This window comes from Pteropus alecto, unplaced genomic scaffold (genome assembly GCF_000325575.1).
Source record: "Pteropus alecto unplaced genomic scaffold, ASM32557v1 scaffold338, whole genome shotgun sequence".
Lineage (NCBI taxonomy): Eukaryota > Metazoa > Chordata > Mammalia > Chiroptera > Pteropodidae > Pteropus > Pteropus alecto.
Genome location: NW_006441995.1, coordinates 3,471,147 through 3,485,771, shown reverse-complemented (window position 1 = coordinate 3,485,771; position 14,625 = coordinate 3,471,147). Strand labels below are relative to the sequence as shown.

General features: G+C 40.4%; 1 protein-coding gene across 1 annotated transcript in view; it reads left to right on the top strand.

The window, feature by feature from the left end:
* The window catches only part of MROH2B (maestro heat like repeat family member 2B), a 54,006-nt gene that overhangs the window by 22,400 nt on the left and 16,981 nt on the right, over positions 1 to 14,625 (top strand). Inside the window, exons 19-29 of the mRNA XM_006919520.2 lie at positions 1,892 to 2,008; positions 4,544 to 4,651; positions 5,332 to 5,484; positions 7,877 to 7,903; positions 8,648 to 8,767; positions 8,987 to 9,066; positions 11,682 to 11,817; positions 11,911 to 12,006; positions 12,303 to 12,392; positions 12,756 to 12,876; positions 13,145 to 13,188. Coding sequence (XP_006919582.1) covers positions 1,892 to 2,008; positions 4,544 to 4,651; positions 5,332 to 5,484; positions 7,877 to 7,903; positions 8,648 to 8,767; positions 8,987 to 9,066; positions 11,682 to 11,817; positions 11,911 to 12,006; positions 12,303 to 12,392; positions 12,756 to 12,876; positions 13,145 to 13,188 — 1,092 coding nt within the window. The remainder of the gene's footprint in view (positions 1 to 1,891; positions 2,009 to 4,543; positions 4,652 to 5,331; positions 5,485 to 7,876; positions 7,904 to 8,647; positions 8,768 to 8,986; positions 9,067 to 11,681; positions 11,818 to 11,910; positions 12,007 to 12,302; positions 12,393 to 12,755; positions 12,877 to 13,144; positions 13,189 to 14,625) is intronic.

The following is a 14,625-nucleotide window of genomic DNA, read 5'->3' as shown; positions in this document are numbered from 1 at the left end:
TAGACACCGATTCTGACCAAATTCAGCAGAGAAACAGCAGGTCAGCGGTACTAGGAGGCTAACCCTTTACATATATGTCATAGTTCCCTATCATAACATCAATTTTTTTCTGCAGCACGAGACTTTTCCGGATTTTCTTATCCTTCCTTCAAGGTAAAGCTAAATAGACTCTAGTAGTTTGGGCCCTAATTAATATTTACTCCTATGTTTTACACATTTTTCTCATTATCATTCCATTATCATGGGGCCTTTTTCCTGGACAATCAAGAGTGTGGTGGGTGCTACCTTGTCAGAGTCTCCTCTGATTGAGGCTACTGTCACTCTGGTAGTTATGTCCCGCTCTGATCCCAAGTCAGACTGATCTCTGTAATTCCTCCTGCATGTGCTAAGTTACATAACTCCGTCTGTTATGACTAGTTTTCCTTCCCTCCTGTGCCACAGATTCATTCTGACCGATAATGACCACTCAGTAGCTACAATATTATGAGCCCACAGAGTCCCTGGAATGGACTTCCTTCTGGCCGGTCTTCTCTCCTGTTTGTGACAAGACGGACATTCTAAACAAGGAGATGCCAATTTGATGCTCAATAGCTGTAAATGCTTTGAATCTTAGAAAACAAATTAAGGCTTCATGACCTAATTTTTCCGGCCCTATGATGAGCACCTCCTCTTGTGAATTTCTTCCTTGCATCTTACCTCCACAAGAATATAGATATGTCTATCTATACATACCCATCCACATCACATACACATAAACATATTTATATCCAGGCATATGCTGTCATGTTCAAACATAAGCCACAGCTGGGCTGTCCCCCTCCCCCAGCCATGTCCTAACTTTTGTACAGCTTCTAATGAAAAAGAACAGGAAGCCACGTCTGTCCTACCTGCCTTTTCTCTATCCTGATGCTGCAGAAGTACCCAGGATAGGACTAGCATAACGAAGCCAACATCCGTACCAGTTTTAAGGGATGTGGAAGCCACAGAATGATTCCCCACGTGCTCTCACCGGTGTTCCCACATCGAGAGCTTTCCTTCCCCAGTGTTCCTTGCTAAAAGCACAATGTGTGCATCAAAGTTCCTGCAAGACTTTCCTCCTTCACCCTTGACACCATTCTGACAGCACTTCTGGGCAACTCGTCTTACTCCTGAGAGGGAGGTAATAGTAGAGATTGTAAAATATTATTTTCAAAACTATTATAGGTTAAATCTTCTAAACCAGGAGTCCCAACCCCCGGGCCACGGACTGGTACCAGTCCATGGCCTGTTAGAAACCAGGCCGCACAGCGAGTGAAGCTTCATCTGTGTTTGCAGCCGCTCCCCAGGGCCGGCCTCACCACCTCAGCTCCCTCTCACACCATCAGGCATTAGATTCTCATAGGAGCACCAGTCCCTGGTGCGAAAAAGGTTGGGGACTGCTGTTCTGAACTATAAAGTAAGTTAATATACTTTGGAAGTTGAGAATATCTGATGACATCATCTTCAAATGGCCCTATTTTCCTTGAGCATGCTTATTCAATAAACATTTATCGAGCACTCATCAGCTAGCTGCTGTACACTGGAAGTAATCAGTAAGACCATCTGTTACTAAAAACTAAAATGCTGAGCACAGAGATAAAAAAAAATTTAAAAATTACCGTAGGGAGTGAAAGGTGTTATAATGACAGGGCATGGGGCACAGAGAAGTACCATAAGAGCACAGGCACAGGACAGACCCTGGAAGGAAGGACACACTTTCAAGCAGGGATAATACTTGAAGCGCGTGGTTACTGAGCCTTCATTTAGTCACACTGGTTTCTTTCCTTTTGAAGACTGTTTTAAGTCTTTCTGTTTTTTCATCAGCCTTGCTTTCCAACCTTTAACACTCTGTTGCTTGTTCTTCGTTTCCCAGAAATTTCTTTGGAAAGCCTTGGGAACCACCTTAGCATCCTGCCAAGACACAAACTTTGTAAGCTCACAAATTAGGGAATTTCTGATTTCTCCCAACCAACTGGGGGATCAACGACAGGTGAGACCCCTTTCTCTCGATTTTCTCTTAAGATGATGGTAATTAATTCAATCCAGAAAAACCTCTGCAGTCTTATAAGGTCTTACTTATCCAGAATTATCCATGAATACATTTGGTCCAACAGAATTTTTCAGAAAAATGATGCTCCTCTGTTTAAATATCAATATTTTATTATTTAACCAGGTTTGTGAAAATATTGAAAAATGAATTTTAATTATTCTTACTTAACAAAACTATCTTTAATATATTTTGACATTGGTTTTATAACTTGAATATAATCGTAAACATCAAAATCCATGAGCTTACAAGCTGAAAGCAACCTTATACACCATTGGTTTTCAACTTAGAAAGAATATAAGTATAATCTGGAAAGCTTTTGCAAAGCATTTTTACCTATTCCATGCCCAAGCCTAAGCTGGAAAGCACATTTGAATCTGGAGGAAGAAAATGATGTGTATTAAAAAAAAAAAATCTGCAGGCTAATAAACATCACCTAGTATAAAATAAATTATCGAGTTTTGGTATATACTCTTCTGAGAAATTCTGAGGTGTTTAGAGTTCTTTCTCCCATATGAAATGGCCAGGCACCACTAGACTTATTGAACTTTTGAAATTGCTTTTTTTTTTTTCCTTTTTGCTATTATTTCTTTTATCCTCGTCATACATTCAGTTATTACTTGTTGCTCTTGGTATTATTTGTAAAACCATTTTCCCTAAGCTACTTGTCCTTTTAGTTCCGCGATCGGCTAGGAAACAAAATAAGTTTATTTTTAGATATAAACATCCCATGAGGCTCTCTTCCGAGGTCTGAAAATTTCACTAACTTTGTAACATCCACTTGAGCTTCTCAAACTCTTTATTACTTAACTTCACTTCAAGTTGTTGAGTATGTCCCACACTCTGGTTTGCCTAGTAAATGACCTCTGGATGGGAAAGATGTTAACACATACCTTCCTTAACCCATCTCCTAAGCATGACTCTCACTCACATAATGCCAGAGCTCAGATTATGGTATGGGACTGGCTGGATTCAAATCTTGGCTCCACAATATACCATCGGTGAAATTCCTCAGGTTCCGCTAAAGTAAAATAAGGGGAAACAAACTCTTATCAAAGCTCCTGTTCATGGAGAATGCTTGGTGAGCAGTTTCGGGGGAGGAGAAGATTTAAGATAGAGAACTACTACTGTGAGCAACCAAAGAGAGAAACTGGACAAAAGGAAGTTAGCAGGGCGTTTGTGCAGCGTCGCGGGCCCCGCTGGGGTTGGAATCATTTTATAGCGCCACTGGTTGCCTCTGTGATGTCGCTTTTCTTCAGCAGCATCCGGCAGACTAGGTGTAGGCATAGGGAAAAGGTAAGTTGGAGAGTCAGATTTATCCAGAGGTTGGGTTTTGCCAGACTTAAATGAGAGAAGGGCAACAGGACATAGAAAAGTTAGAGAAGGAAACAAGAAGTTAGGAAGACGTGTTGGGAGAGGACACGCAAAGAGCATTATGGGGTGAAAACACAAAGAGTGTAAAAGACACAGAGAGGTTTATATCTTAGGCTGTAACCAAGGAGCACAGCAATGTCAGGCTATAAGCCTTTGCAAAATTTTTCCAAGCATCTTCAGGTGATGGAGGGTGTGTGGCTTGGTGTCTAAGGGCGAGGAACAGTGCTGGTTGAGACCTTAGTAGCAATGGTCTAGTCCCTGGCTTCTCGTGGTGTCTCTAGCAGGGTTATGTAGCCAAACACAATATGACAGGATTCATGAATAAATTGCCATGAAAGTACTGTGGTGAAATCAGCCTGGGGCAAGAGAAGTGGAGCACGGAGGAGATGGGTCAGGGGGAGCATAACCTTGGAGTGTGCAACAGGAGCTACCAGCTGTCCATAATTTAACCACTTAAAATACAATAGCGTTCCAGCAGCAGGATTATCTTTGAAAAACATCAGTCAACTCAACCTCAAAAAATCCATCAATCTAAGATTAAAAATCCAAAATCTTGAATATGAACTAAAAGCTCCTGCTGGAACCAACTCGGACCTCCCCTCTGACCTCACCCTGCACTGTTCTCTTCCGTGATCCTTTACTCAGCCCTGCTCAGCGGACCGCAGGGCCTTTGCCGTTAAGGTCTGAAACTCTGCCTGAAACTCTCCTACCCGGCTCATCCCATGGCTCGCTCCCTCACTTATTTCAGGGGTCTGCTCGATGTCACCCTGTTAGTGAGGACTTCTCTGGCCATCCTATTTAAACTGCAAGATCCCCGCAACCTGCAGCAGCTATGCTCCTTCCTCGTTTTTCTTTTTTCCATAGCACTTATCACCATCACGATACCCTATACACAAAATACACGTTTCCGGAATTTACGTGTTTACTGAAAGTCGCCTCCTCTGGTTGTATGATCCACAGGGACGGGGAGTGTGGTGTGTTCTGTTTACTGACGTATCCCCCAGCACCGAGAAGAGAGCCTGTCACAAAACAGGTGCTCCATAAATATCTGTCGAATAAGTGACTGGTTAAATTCAAAATCTCACATATCTTTTCTGATTTTAGGGAATAACATCTATTTTAGGATACTGTGCCGAGAACCACTTGGATATTGTTTTAACAGTTCTTAAAACATTCCAAAATCGGGAAAAGTTTTTCGTGAATCGATGTAAGGTAAACAAACAAACAAACAAACAAACAAACAAACAAACAAACAAACAAACAAACAAACAAACAAACAAACAAACAAACAAACAAACAAACAAACAAACAAACAAACAAACAAACAAACAAACAAACAAACAAACAAACAAACAAAGCCACTCTTCGCCTCCAAAGCCTTTGGTCATTGCGAGAGAAAATGACACTGATTCCTTCAGTGAATATTTTTTCTCCAAATTATACTTACTCCTGTCCCAGGTCTTTATTCCAGGTCAGAACTGTCTGAGGCCGGCCCTGTAGAATGACCAGTAAATAACAAGACCACTCCATTTTCTGTCACTAATGCTGACCTAGAAGGTCCTCAGGAGCTCCAGGTGTGCCTAGGTTTGTCCTTCTACCAGCTGCTCAGGCCACGTAGACAGTTTCCATTGTACACACCCTGCTTCCCTGAAGGAGAAGGATTTAATAAGTAAAAATTAACACAAGCCTTCTCACAGTTACCTCTACTAAAGCCTGATAGATCCACAACACAGTCCTGGGTGTTTAAATTTAAACACCTATCAGTTTTAGACTAATTCTGATCATCTCGATCTCATTTCCTAACCCCTGTAGCGGTCCATAGGGTCAGGAAAAGTCATGAAATAAAAGAAAACTCTTTCAGTCATATTTTTCATGTCTCTTCTTGTCTTCAGGGTCTTTTTTCTGGGAAAAAAAGCCTGAGCAAGACTGACGTTATAGTAATCTACGGATCCGTGGCCCTCCACGCCCCTAAGAGTCAACTACTCACCAGGCTTGAGCAAGACATCGTATCTCAAGTCTTGTTTCTTTATGGCCAGTGCTCTCAGGTAATGGCCACGACAGGGCTGCCTCGATTTCCAGGCTGGGGTTCCCAAACCTTGGAATAGCTCAGTCCTTGGGAACCTTCATGTTCAAAGGACACAGACAAAGGGCAAGATAAGATCTGATATGTTTGGAAGATGAGAACACATGGGAACAGAAAAATGTATTATGAGACATGGTCAGGTAACTTGTTTCTTGCCTAAGACCGTGGGCATTTCATATCCTACCCCTCCCGTGATGCCTTGTCTCAGATCAATCATACTCATAGTGGTCTCACCCTCATTTGAACTTAAAATAAATACTCTCTGGCTAATTCCTCATATTAATCTCTAAAGTGTAACTAATGGTAGTTGTTTAACCTTTTGCATGTTAATATTGATAAACTACATAAAACAGTGCCTCACAAATAATAAGTGCCATCACTGTATTTTTTTCAATTACAGTTGACATTCAATTATATTAGTTTAAGGTCTATAGCATAGTGGTTAGACATTTATATAATTTACAAAGTAATCCCCTAATAAGTTTATTACCTATCTGGCAGCATACATAGTTATGTAAAGTATAACCATATTGGTATTTTTAAGTGAATAAAATATGTCATTCATCAATCCACCTCATATTGTACTATTTTCCCCCTCCACATTCACTCCAGCCACCCTGACCATCCTTGATGCTCCTCAGACATGCCAAGAATGTTCCACGTCGGAGCCACCAAACTCAGTTAGAGTTTAACCAGTCATTTCTGTCCCCCACAGCACTTTTTGTATCTTTAATAAAGTGCTTTATACATATTGTCAATTCGGCCATTTTGCTGACCAGTACGAGGTTAAACTTATAAGAATCACCTAGGGATCAAGTTTAAAATAAAGCTTTCCAGAGCCATTTAGTAGATCTGGGTTGGAGTCTGTCATCTGTGTTTTTCAAAGGTTTATGAATTATTCTTGTCCACAGCCAGGTTTGGCGAGCTTTCATTAATTACATGCACATCTGCTTCTCCCGTCAGATTGTCAGCACCTTGATGTTAGGGATTATACCTTATCTTCTTTTATCTCCTCTTCTGTACTCTCTATAAACCAACTCCTGTTTGATAAATATGTGCTCTTGACATTTATTCATGTGTGTATGTGATAAGAATGGATTCATAGGGAGCTCATGATGTCATAGACACAAGTATTTACTAGGGGAAGAAAATATGGCAGTCATCCTCACATCCCAGTTGCATGACAATTACCTGGAGAGCTTGTGAAAACTAGAGATCCCTAATAAATCACGGTCTTCAGGGATGGATCACTGAATCTGCGGTTTTAATACGCTCCTCAAAAGATGATTCTGACACACTCAAAATTTGATATGCAATGACGAGAATAGAAAACATAATAAAAAATGACATTTTGTGTTACGTTAATTTTTAGTCTATCATTGAGGGAAATTGTGATAATAATAAATAAGGGAGGGAAATGAAGAAGTTTTCGATAAAGATGACTGTACACTTTTAAGGTAGTGTCAATTCTGCTATAATGCAACATATGCATAAAATAGTACAAGAAAAACCACAGGGATTTTGAGGCAAATGGATTGAGGGGCATTACATTTAAAAAAAAAAAAAATTAACGACACGTAAAAAAACCCGAGAATCTAATTTTAAAAAACAATTTTAAAAAGCAGTTAAATATATAAATACTACCAAACAAGTATGGCACTTTTCCTTGGAAAACACCTAAAGTCAGTTGTGAGAACTGTGAAATATTATGAAATGGTGGCAAAGGAGGGTTATCTGAAACCTGTCAGACAGCTGTAATGCCAGATATGAACGAGGAGCATCTCATAACGCAGTAAACAGCTGGCAGATGTTTGAAATGTGCGTGTGAGTATTCCAATGTGGCTCAATTCAACTGGAGCACCTTCGTGCGAAACCACGCATAAGCAAACACAAATCTCAGATTACGCTACAAGTACTCCCCCGTATATTAATTTCACTGAAAGAAATTTTCATTCTCAACACAGGTGTTATAGCAGAACTGACTGTGTCTCGGTTCCAAAGTGATCTTTCCTATTAACTTTCACTTTATAACTTTACACTGCTCTTTCTGCCAGGAGAATTACCCTTTTTCTTACCAAAGTCTAGTAGAACCTCTTTAAACTGTGAAGCCTGAAATCAAAAGGCTTGACGCTTTTATGCTGCTTTCTGTAGCTTAGTCATGACTCGCCTGAGGGAAAGAATCTGCCAGTGTCCAGGGCCTCACTTTGAAAATGAGGAAGAAGTGAACAACTCCCACCCCTTGGCAGGACTCAGTGTCACTGCTGAACTTCAGTTTGATGGGCGGGTCTTTTTGTTGGGGTGAGGGAACTCTCTAACTGCTGCTATAGTATCTGCTTTTGCTTTTGAATTTTCAGATTCTGGGCATGTCTGTGATGAACAAGGTATGTGATATATTTGATATATTTGAATATATATATATTTGAACATAACTCATCGTTCCCGGAAGTGCAATAAGCATAGATGTTCTCTTGATTTGATTCCAAAGGAAAAGGTCCTAATATATGGCTAATTAATCCAATTTTGAAGCCAGGATCCTAGAGCCTAATCTAAGACAGAACAAGGAACTATATTTGGTTCCAGTTGGTTTGGAAGCTGGGCTATAAACTAGAGCAATGTTTTTTAGAAACGGTACGTTGTGACCCACCCACCAGTAGACCATGAAATCAATTTAATAGGTCACAACCAGCAAAATTTTTGTAGTGAAATAAAAGAGAAATAGAAGAGTACTTACCGCATATAGCAATAGGTATCATGGAATTTTTATTTTGGATATATATTATACATTGTATATGTATCTATACATATATATATATAACATTACATATAAGTACTGGGTGGAATTATAAACTGTTTCCTACTGTGGCTTATAGTAAAAGATGTTTAAAAGCCACTGCTCTAGAGTAACTCCATCTATCAAGCCTGGTGGGGATAGGAGGAGGGAGTGGAGATTGGCCTTTGTTTTTCAACTTTCCTGAAACTTTGATCCTTGATTGAAGTAGCGATGGCAAAAGGAGCAGAGATTCTTGCTCCTGTCTGGATGGACATTTCAACCCTCAATCACACATTTATAGATCCAGGAGCCCTGCCTGTGACAGTGGCTTCAACTATCAATTGTTTTGCTTTAGGACATAGATTTGCAAATGAGTTTCACAAGAAGTATCACTGAGATTGGCATTGCTCTCCAAGATGCTGAGGATCAGGGGTTCAAGTTTTCCTACAAGGAGGTGCTGCTCGGTCACATGCTGGTGAGTGAGCAGGGAGGACACGGGCAAGGTGCCGAGAAGCACGTTACCAAGGGTGCAGGGCTGTCTTTTTCAAATTGGGTAAAACTCACCAGTCCCAAGGAACAGATATCTGCCGTATTTCTGCCCGAGGGCACCCAAGGGTCCAGTGAGGTTGCAGCTACATCTAGAAACTCCCTTGATCTTTTTTAAAAATATTTCACCTCCTCCTTTGTGTGACAGGACTTCATCAGGGACGAGCCCCTGGATTCTTTAGCTAGCCCTATTCGATGGAAAGCCTTGATCGCCATCAGATACCTCAGGTAGAAAATTTCTTGTTATTCTCATTGAAAAAATATTTTCTCCCCATATCCTCCTCCTGATCAACTGAGTTATCCATCAGTGCAAACTCCAGTACACGCTTCCCAAAATGAACACGGTTATTCCAAATAAGGACTTTTTCTCTTTCCAGGGTGAAAAACCTGAGAGATTGAGCATTCAATGACAGACAGGGACTAAAGAGACTTAGAGGAATCAGATTTATTGATATATGAGGACTGAAATGTCTGTGCAAAAGAACATTTCTCTTCCTAGATCTTGGCCTGTAGGCAGATTTTACTCTTCCCATTAAAAATTTATGAAAGCCCTAATCACATTCTCTTTGGTTAGCAGCAATAAACCTGAAAAAGAAAATAATTTTAGGCAAATTCTTAAAATAATATTTTCCCCAACAGTAAAAAAAAAAAAAAATACACGCTCACTGTTAAAACTTGGTAAATGTAGAAAGTTTTTTAAAACAATAAAAATTACCCCCATTTCCTCCTTCTAGTTTCAACATTTTGGTATGTTTCCTTCAAGTCTATATCTAGTGCTGCATTTCGATTACAGAGTTGAGACCCTAATCTACATATGAGTTTTTATCCTGCTTTTTCTCACTTCACCTTATATATTCCCACATTATTACCAATTCCTCACAAACACTGTTCTTTTTTCATTAAAATGTTTTTAAAATTCTAACTGTGGTAAAAAAAAAAAACCCCACCATATAATTATCTTCTTTGCCATTTTTAAATATAGGGTTCAGTAGTCTTAAGTACAATCACATTGTTGTGCAACCTATCTCCAGAATTCTTTTCATCTTGCAAAACTGAAATTCTCTACTCATTAAACAACAACTCTCCATTCCTTCCTGCAAAAAGTGTTCTCTGAACTTCTAATTATAAAAGTTGACAGTCTGGTTCAATAAATATTAAAGATCAACCATGTATTATCCATGTATCAGGTGTCGATCTAGGTTCTGAAAGGACATCGATGAGCAAAATATGGCCTTGCCCTGAAAGAGTTTTAGCCTACTGCAAAATATAGATGCAAAACACACCCACATAATTTCTCTAAAATGTAATAGGAAGCAAAATAAGGGAAGGCACATGTTGACATTTTTACAAAGACGAGGAAAGTTTGCAGAAAACTCAAGTAAATGAATCTTGAACATGAATTAAGAATTAACCAGGATCTAGAGCAGTGGTGTGAAGTAGAAATATAATTCAAGTCACAGATGCCATTTAAAATTTTCTAGTAAAAGAAAACAAATTAATTTTAGTAATTATTTTATTTAATCCAATATATTTAGTATATTATCATTTCAACATCTTTAAAAAAATAGTAATGAGATAATGTACATGATTTTTCATACTATATATTCAAAATCCAGTGTGTTTTAAAATTACAGCATATTTTAATTCAGACTAGCCACAACTCAAGTGTTCAATAGCCAGGTATTGCTAGTGACTGCCCTCACTTGGACAGGACCCTTGCAAACTAATCTCTAATGACAGAAAGCAAATCAGTGTATGCATAGGGCAAGGATGGAGGAAGAGATGAACTGCAAAGAGGCATAAGGAATAATTTGGGGGTGATAGGAATGTGTTTATATCGATTATAATTATAGTTTCATGGGTGTAAAACTCATTTAATTGCACTCTTTAAATGGATGTAGTTCATTGTGCATAAATTATACCTCCATAAGTTGATTTAAAAAAAAAAAAGGCAGCCAGTTGATAAAGATGAGAAGACTGTTCAGCATATATCAACACGTTTAACACTTTCATTAGAGATGTCTCAGCTGGTACTGACTTTTACTCCCCTGTGAGAGAACTAATTTCACTCATTTTTGATTTCTCTGTTCATTTGGTCACTGACAAGTGGTATCGTATTGTCTTAATTTACATTTACTTAACAACAAATGGGATTTTTCATCTTTTACAGAACATTTGCATTTTCCTAAGGTATGTCCAGGCTTGTTCATATCCTCATGATGTCTATAGTTAATGTGTGTGTGTGTGTGTGTGTGTATGTGTGTGAGAGAGAGAGAGAGAGAGGAGAAGGGGGAGGGAGTGGGGAGGGAGTAGAGCAAGAAGGAAGGGATCGTTTATGCACTTGTGCATTTATAAGAACCTATGATATGTGTGATATTACATACAACATGAGAGGGCAGATCAAATTGATAAAACTCACTGCTCCAAACTTAGTGTCTGTCTCTGACTCTGTCTCTCTTTTATGCTCTCTCTCTCTCTCACAGACACAGAAACACACACACATACACACACACACACACACACACACACAAGCACTGAAGAAAACAAGTAGGTTAATGTTATCATGGGTCATATAATAAAGGGTTAGGTAATTCAAAGCAAGTAATGATTTGTTTATCACTCCAATAAACTAGAATTGAGGCATGTTGACTGTGCTCATTGGTACAGTCTGATTCTATGTCCCCAAGCTCTCTCTACTCCTGTCACCACCTCCCTCAACATCCTAACAGGTCAGAAAGTGTAACTGATCCCTTCAGATGTGATTGGCAGTTCATGGGAACTCTACTGGGTCATGTTTCATTTGTCATCATAATATCCATTCCTCCACGGGATTCTCGTTTCAGTAAACTGAAACCTCAGCTCTCACTAAATGACCATCTTAATATTCTTGAAGAGAATATTCGGAGGCTGCTGCCCCTTCCACCTCTGGAAAAACTCAAAAATGAGGGCGAGACGGACAAAGACAAGGAGCACATTAACGTACGTGGGGGTGAGGCCTGAGTAGCATTAAGAACTCAGTAGGACTTTCCTCTCTCACCTCAGCCTCACACTCCCACTCACTTCTGATTTCAGTTTCTCTATGAACGATCCATGGATGCTCTAGGAAAGCTTCTGAGGACCATGATGTGGGACAATGTGAAAGCAGAGGACTGTCAAGAAATGTTTGATGTGAGTAGGGCCACCTCTGAGCTGATTCCCAGATCCCCTACTCTGTGCTCCAATGCACCGCTCCAAACTTTACCTCATCGTCTTCGCAGGGAGATTTCCAGCCTGACCCATTTACCCCACCACATAGAGCCAGCCCACTTGAAAACTGTTTGTGAGGAAATGAGCACCTGTTACAGAAGAAGCAAAGAGTGAAAGAGTGCGATAGAGCGAGAGTGAAAGCAAGAGTGAGGGAATGAATGCGAATGAGTGAGTTATGACGAATACTAAGGCAAGGATGCTTCCTCTTTGACCAACAGCTTCTCCGAATGTGGCTTGTTTCACAAAAAGAGTGGGAAAGAGAGAGAGCCTTCCAGATAACCGCGAAAGTGCTGACAAATGACGTTGAGGTAAGTGATCCCTTAGAGTTAGTAAGTTCCCCTGCTTGCTAACAACAAAGACCTCTGAGGCCTCTGGGAGCCCAAACTCCTCCACGATGGATCTTCAGTCCCAGGTGGGCTGCTTCCCGGAGAACCTCCTGAGAGGCGGCTCCCAACCCCGGAGCCTGGCAAACACACTGGCATTGAGCTACTTGGTTGTCTTTACATGGTTCCTTATTCACTTTTCCACCGCCCTTAAAGGAAAAGTTCAGGATTCAATTTCATCCTAAAGACCTGCAGGGAGAAAACAAGGGACTTACTATCCAGCGTTGGGAATATCCTGGAAAACCATCAAGACACTCCATCCCCTTGGGGGCCTCCTTTGTCCTGCAGGCACCAGACCGCTTTAAAATTGGCTCACTCCTCGGCCTCCTGGCTCCTCACTCCTGTGACACTCTGCCCACCATCCGTCAGGCCGCAGCTAGCTCGTCTATTGGTCTGTTCTGTATAAAAGGTGAGCGAAAGACGAGAAACCCAGAAATGAAGAGAAAATACCTATTTGCTTTTTCTATTTTCTTTGGCACTTTTTCTCCTGGTACGTCTATGTCTCCTTCCTCTCCTCTCTTCCTCCCTTTCTCTCTCCCTCTTTCCTTCCCCAGTTCAACCATTCCTGAATTCTAATACCTTAATTATGTCACACAGTTTGTTTCTTGCATCTTTTTTCCTCAGTGGCCCTGTTTTTCTGGGTTTTTGGGGGGTTTTATTTTTGTGTTTTTTTTAAGTGAAGATAATAACACCAAATCATCTTAAAGAGACATTAAAGCGGGTAAAATGTTTTGACGGTGTCTGATTTAAATTGCTGAGCAAGTGGACATATTAGCAATGCTTCTTCTATTACACGGTTTTCTCCAGGAGAAAATTGCACTATTATTATGGTGCTAAGCGACTTTCGAATTTCTCTAAGAGAGAGAACTTTGCGGAGGTTTTTCCAGCTTTCATAATAGGACTTCGGTCTGCTCTCCGAGTACATGTGAATAGCTGTCAACATCAGTAAATGTAAAGAATTTTAAACATCCCATCTTGGGCTGAAACGAACAACCAGGGCCTCGGTCCAAGTTAAGCTAGCAGGTGTTTCATGGAAGACAGGCCAGCAGTATGTGTGCACAGTTCTGCGTAGACCAAGTGTAGCCAGCAACACTTGGTCCCGGTTTAGTGACATCTCATGCCTGCAAACAGCTCTTTATTCTCTTAGATACTCAGAAAATATTTACTGAGTGACTTCCTATGTGTCAAGCACTGTTCTGGTGCTGGAGACAGAGATATTATAAGATTCGCATAAGAAAAGTGAGTTAAAAGGCAGGATTTGGAGGTGTGTGCGAGAGGGTAGTCAGTCAAAAAAGAAAGGAAAAACTATTTAGCGGAGCCAGAATAGGTATGATAGTCCCTTGGGATGTGAGGAGACAGTTTATTAAGAATACATATTTTTACCAAGCCAGGAAAAAAGCGAATTAAGGAAGCACTAAGGGACCGTTTCAATAAGAGAAGAAACATGCCAAAGAGGGATCTCAGAGGAAGAAAGGAATTTGAATTCAATTATTGTTCGACCTGTTCTTCCTTTAGGCTACTTTATTTCTTTGAAATACGCCAAGTTCAGGTTCTCAAATACCCTTTGTTAACAAGAAATGTCATACTTCATTTTTCACTTTTACTCTTTTTTCTTGACCAAATAAGCATGGTAAAAAGAGTGAGAACATGATTATTAAACACCTGCTAGATGCCAGTAACTAACATGACACCAAATTCCATGTCTATTTAATACTTCTGGATGTTGCTCAGTCAGTTTTGAGATGAGGGATCTGAGCTTAAGAAATGTACCAGTTGCTTGGCTCGCCGAAAGTCGTTGAGCTGGGCTTCGAGCCCGGGTCCGTGTGACTCCCAAGTCCTTGTGTGTCGTTGGGCGAGGCTGCCTTCCACGGAATGGCTCAGATGGGAGTTTCCACAATTACTGTACATTCACACAACAAACAAAACCATTACCATTTAGGTCTACATGTGTACGTTAACATCAACGATCACGCAGTTGCTGATGTTCCCATTACAAGAGTTACCTTCTCATTTCCCCCAAAGTGGCTCACTGCAGAATGGAGCTCCCACAGAGACAGCAGGATAGCAGAGCAGTAAGATCCGGGCACTGGTGTCAGACAGACTGGGATGCGAGTTCCAACTTTCCTGGTTTTATTCAAGCTGGCCAAATGGTTTCATA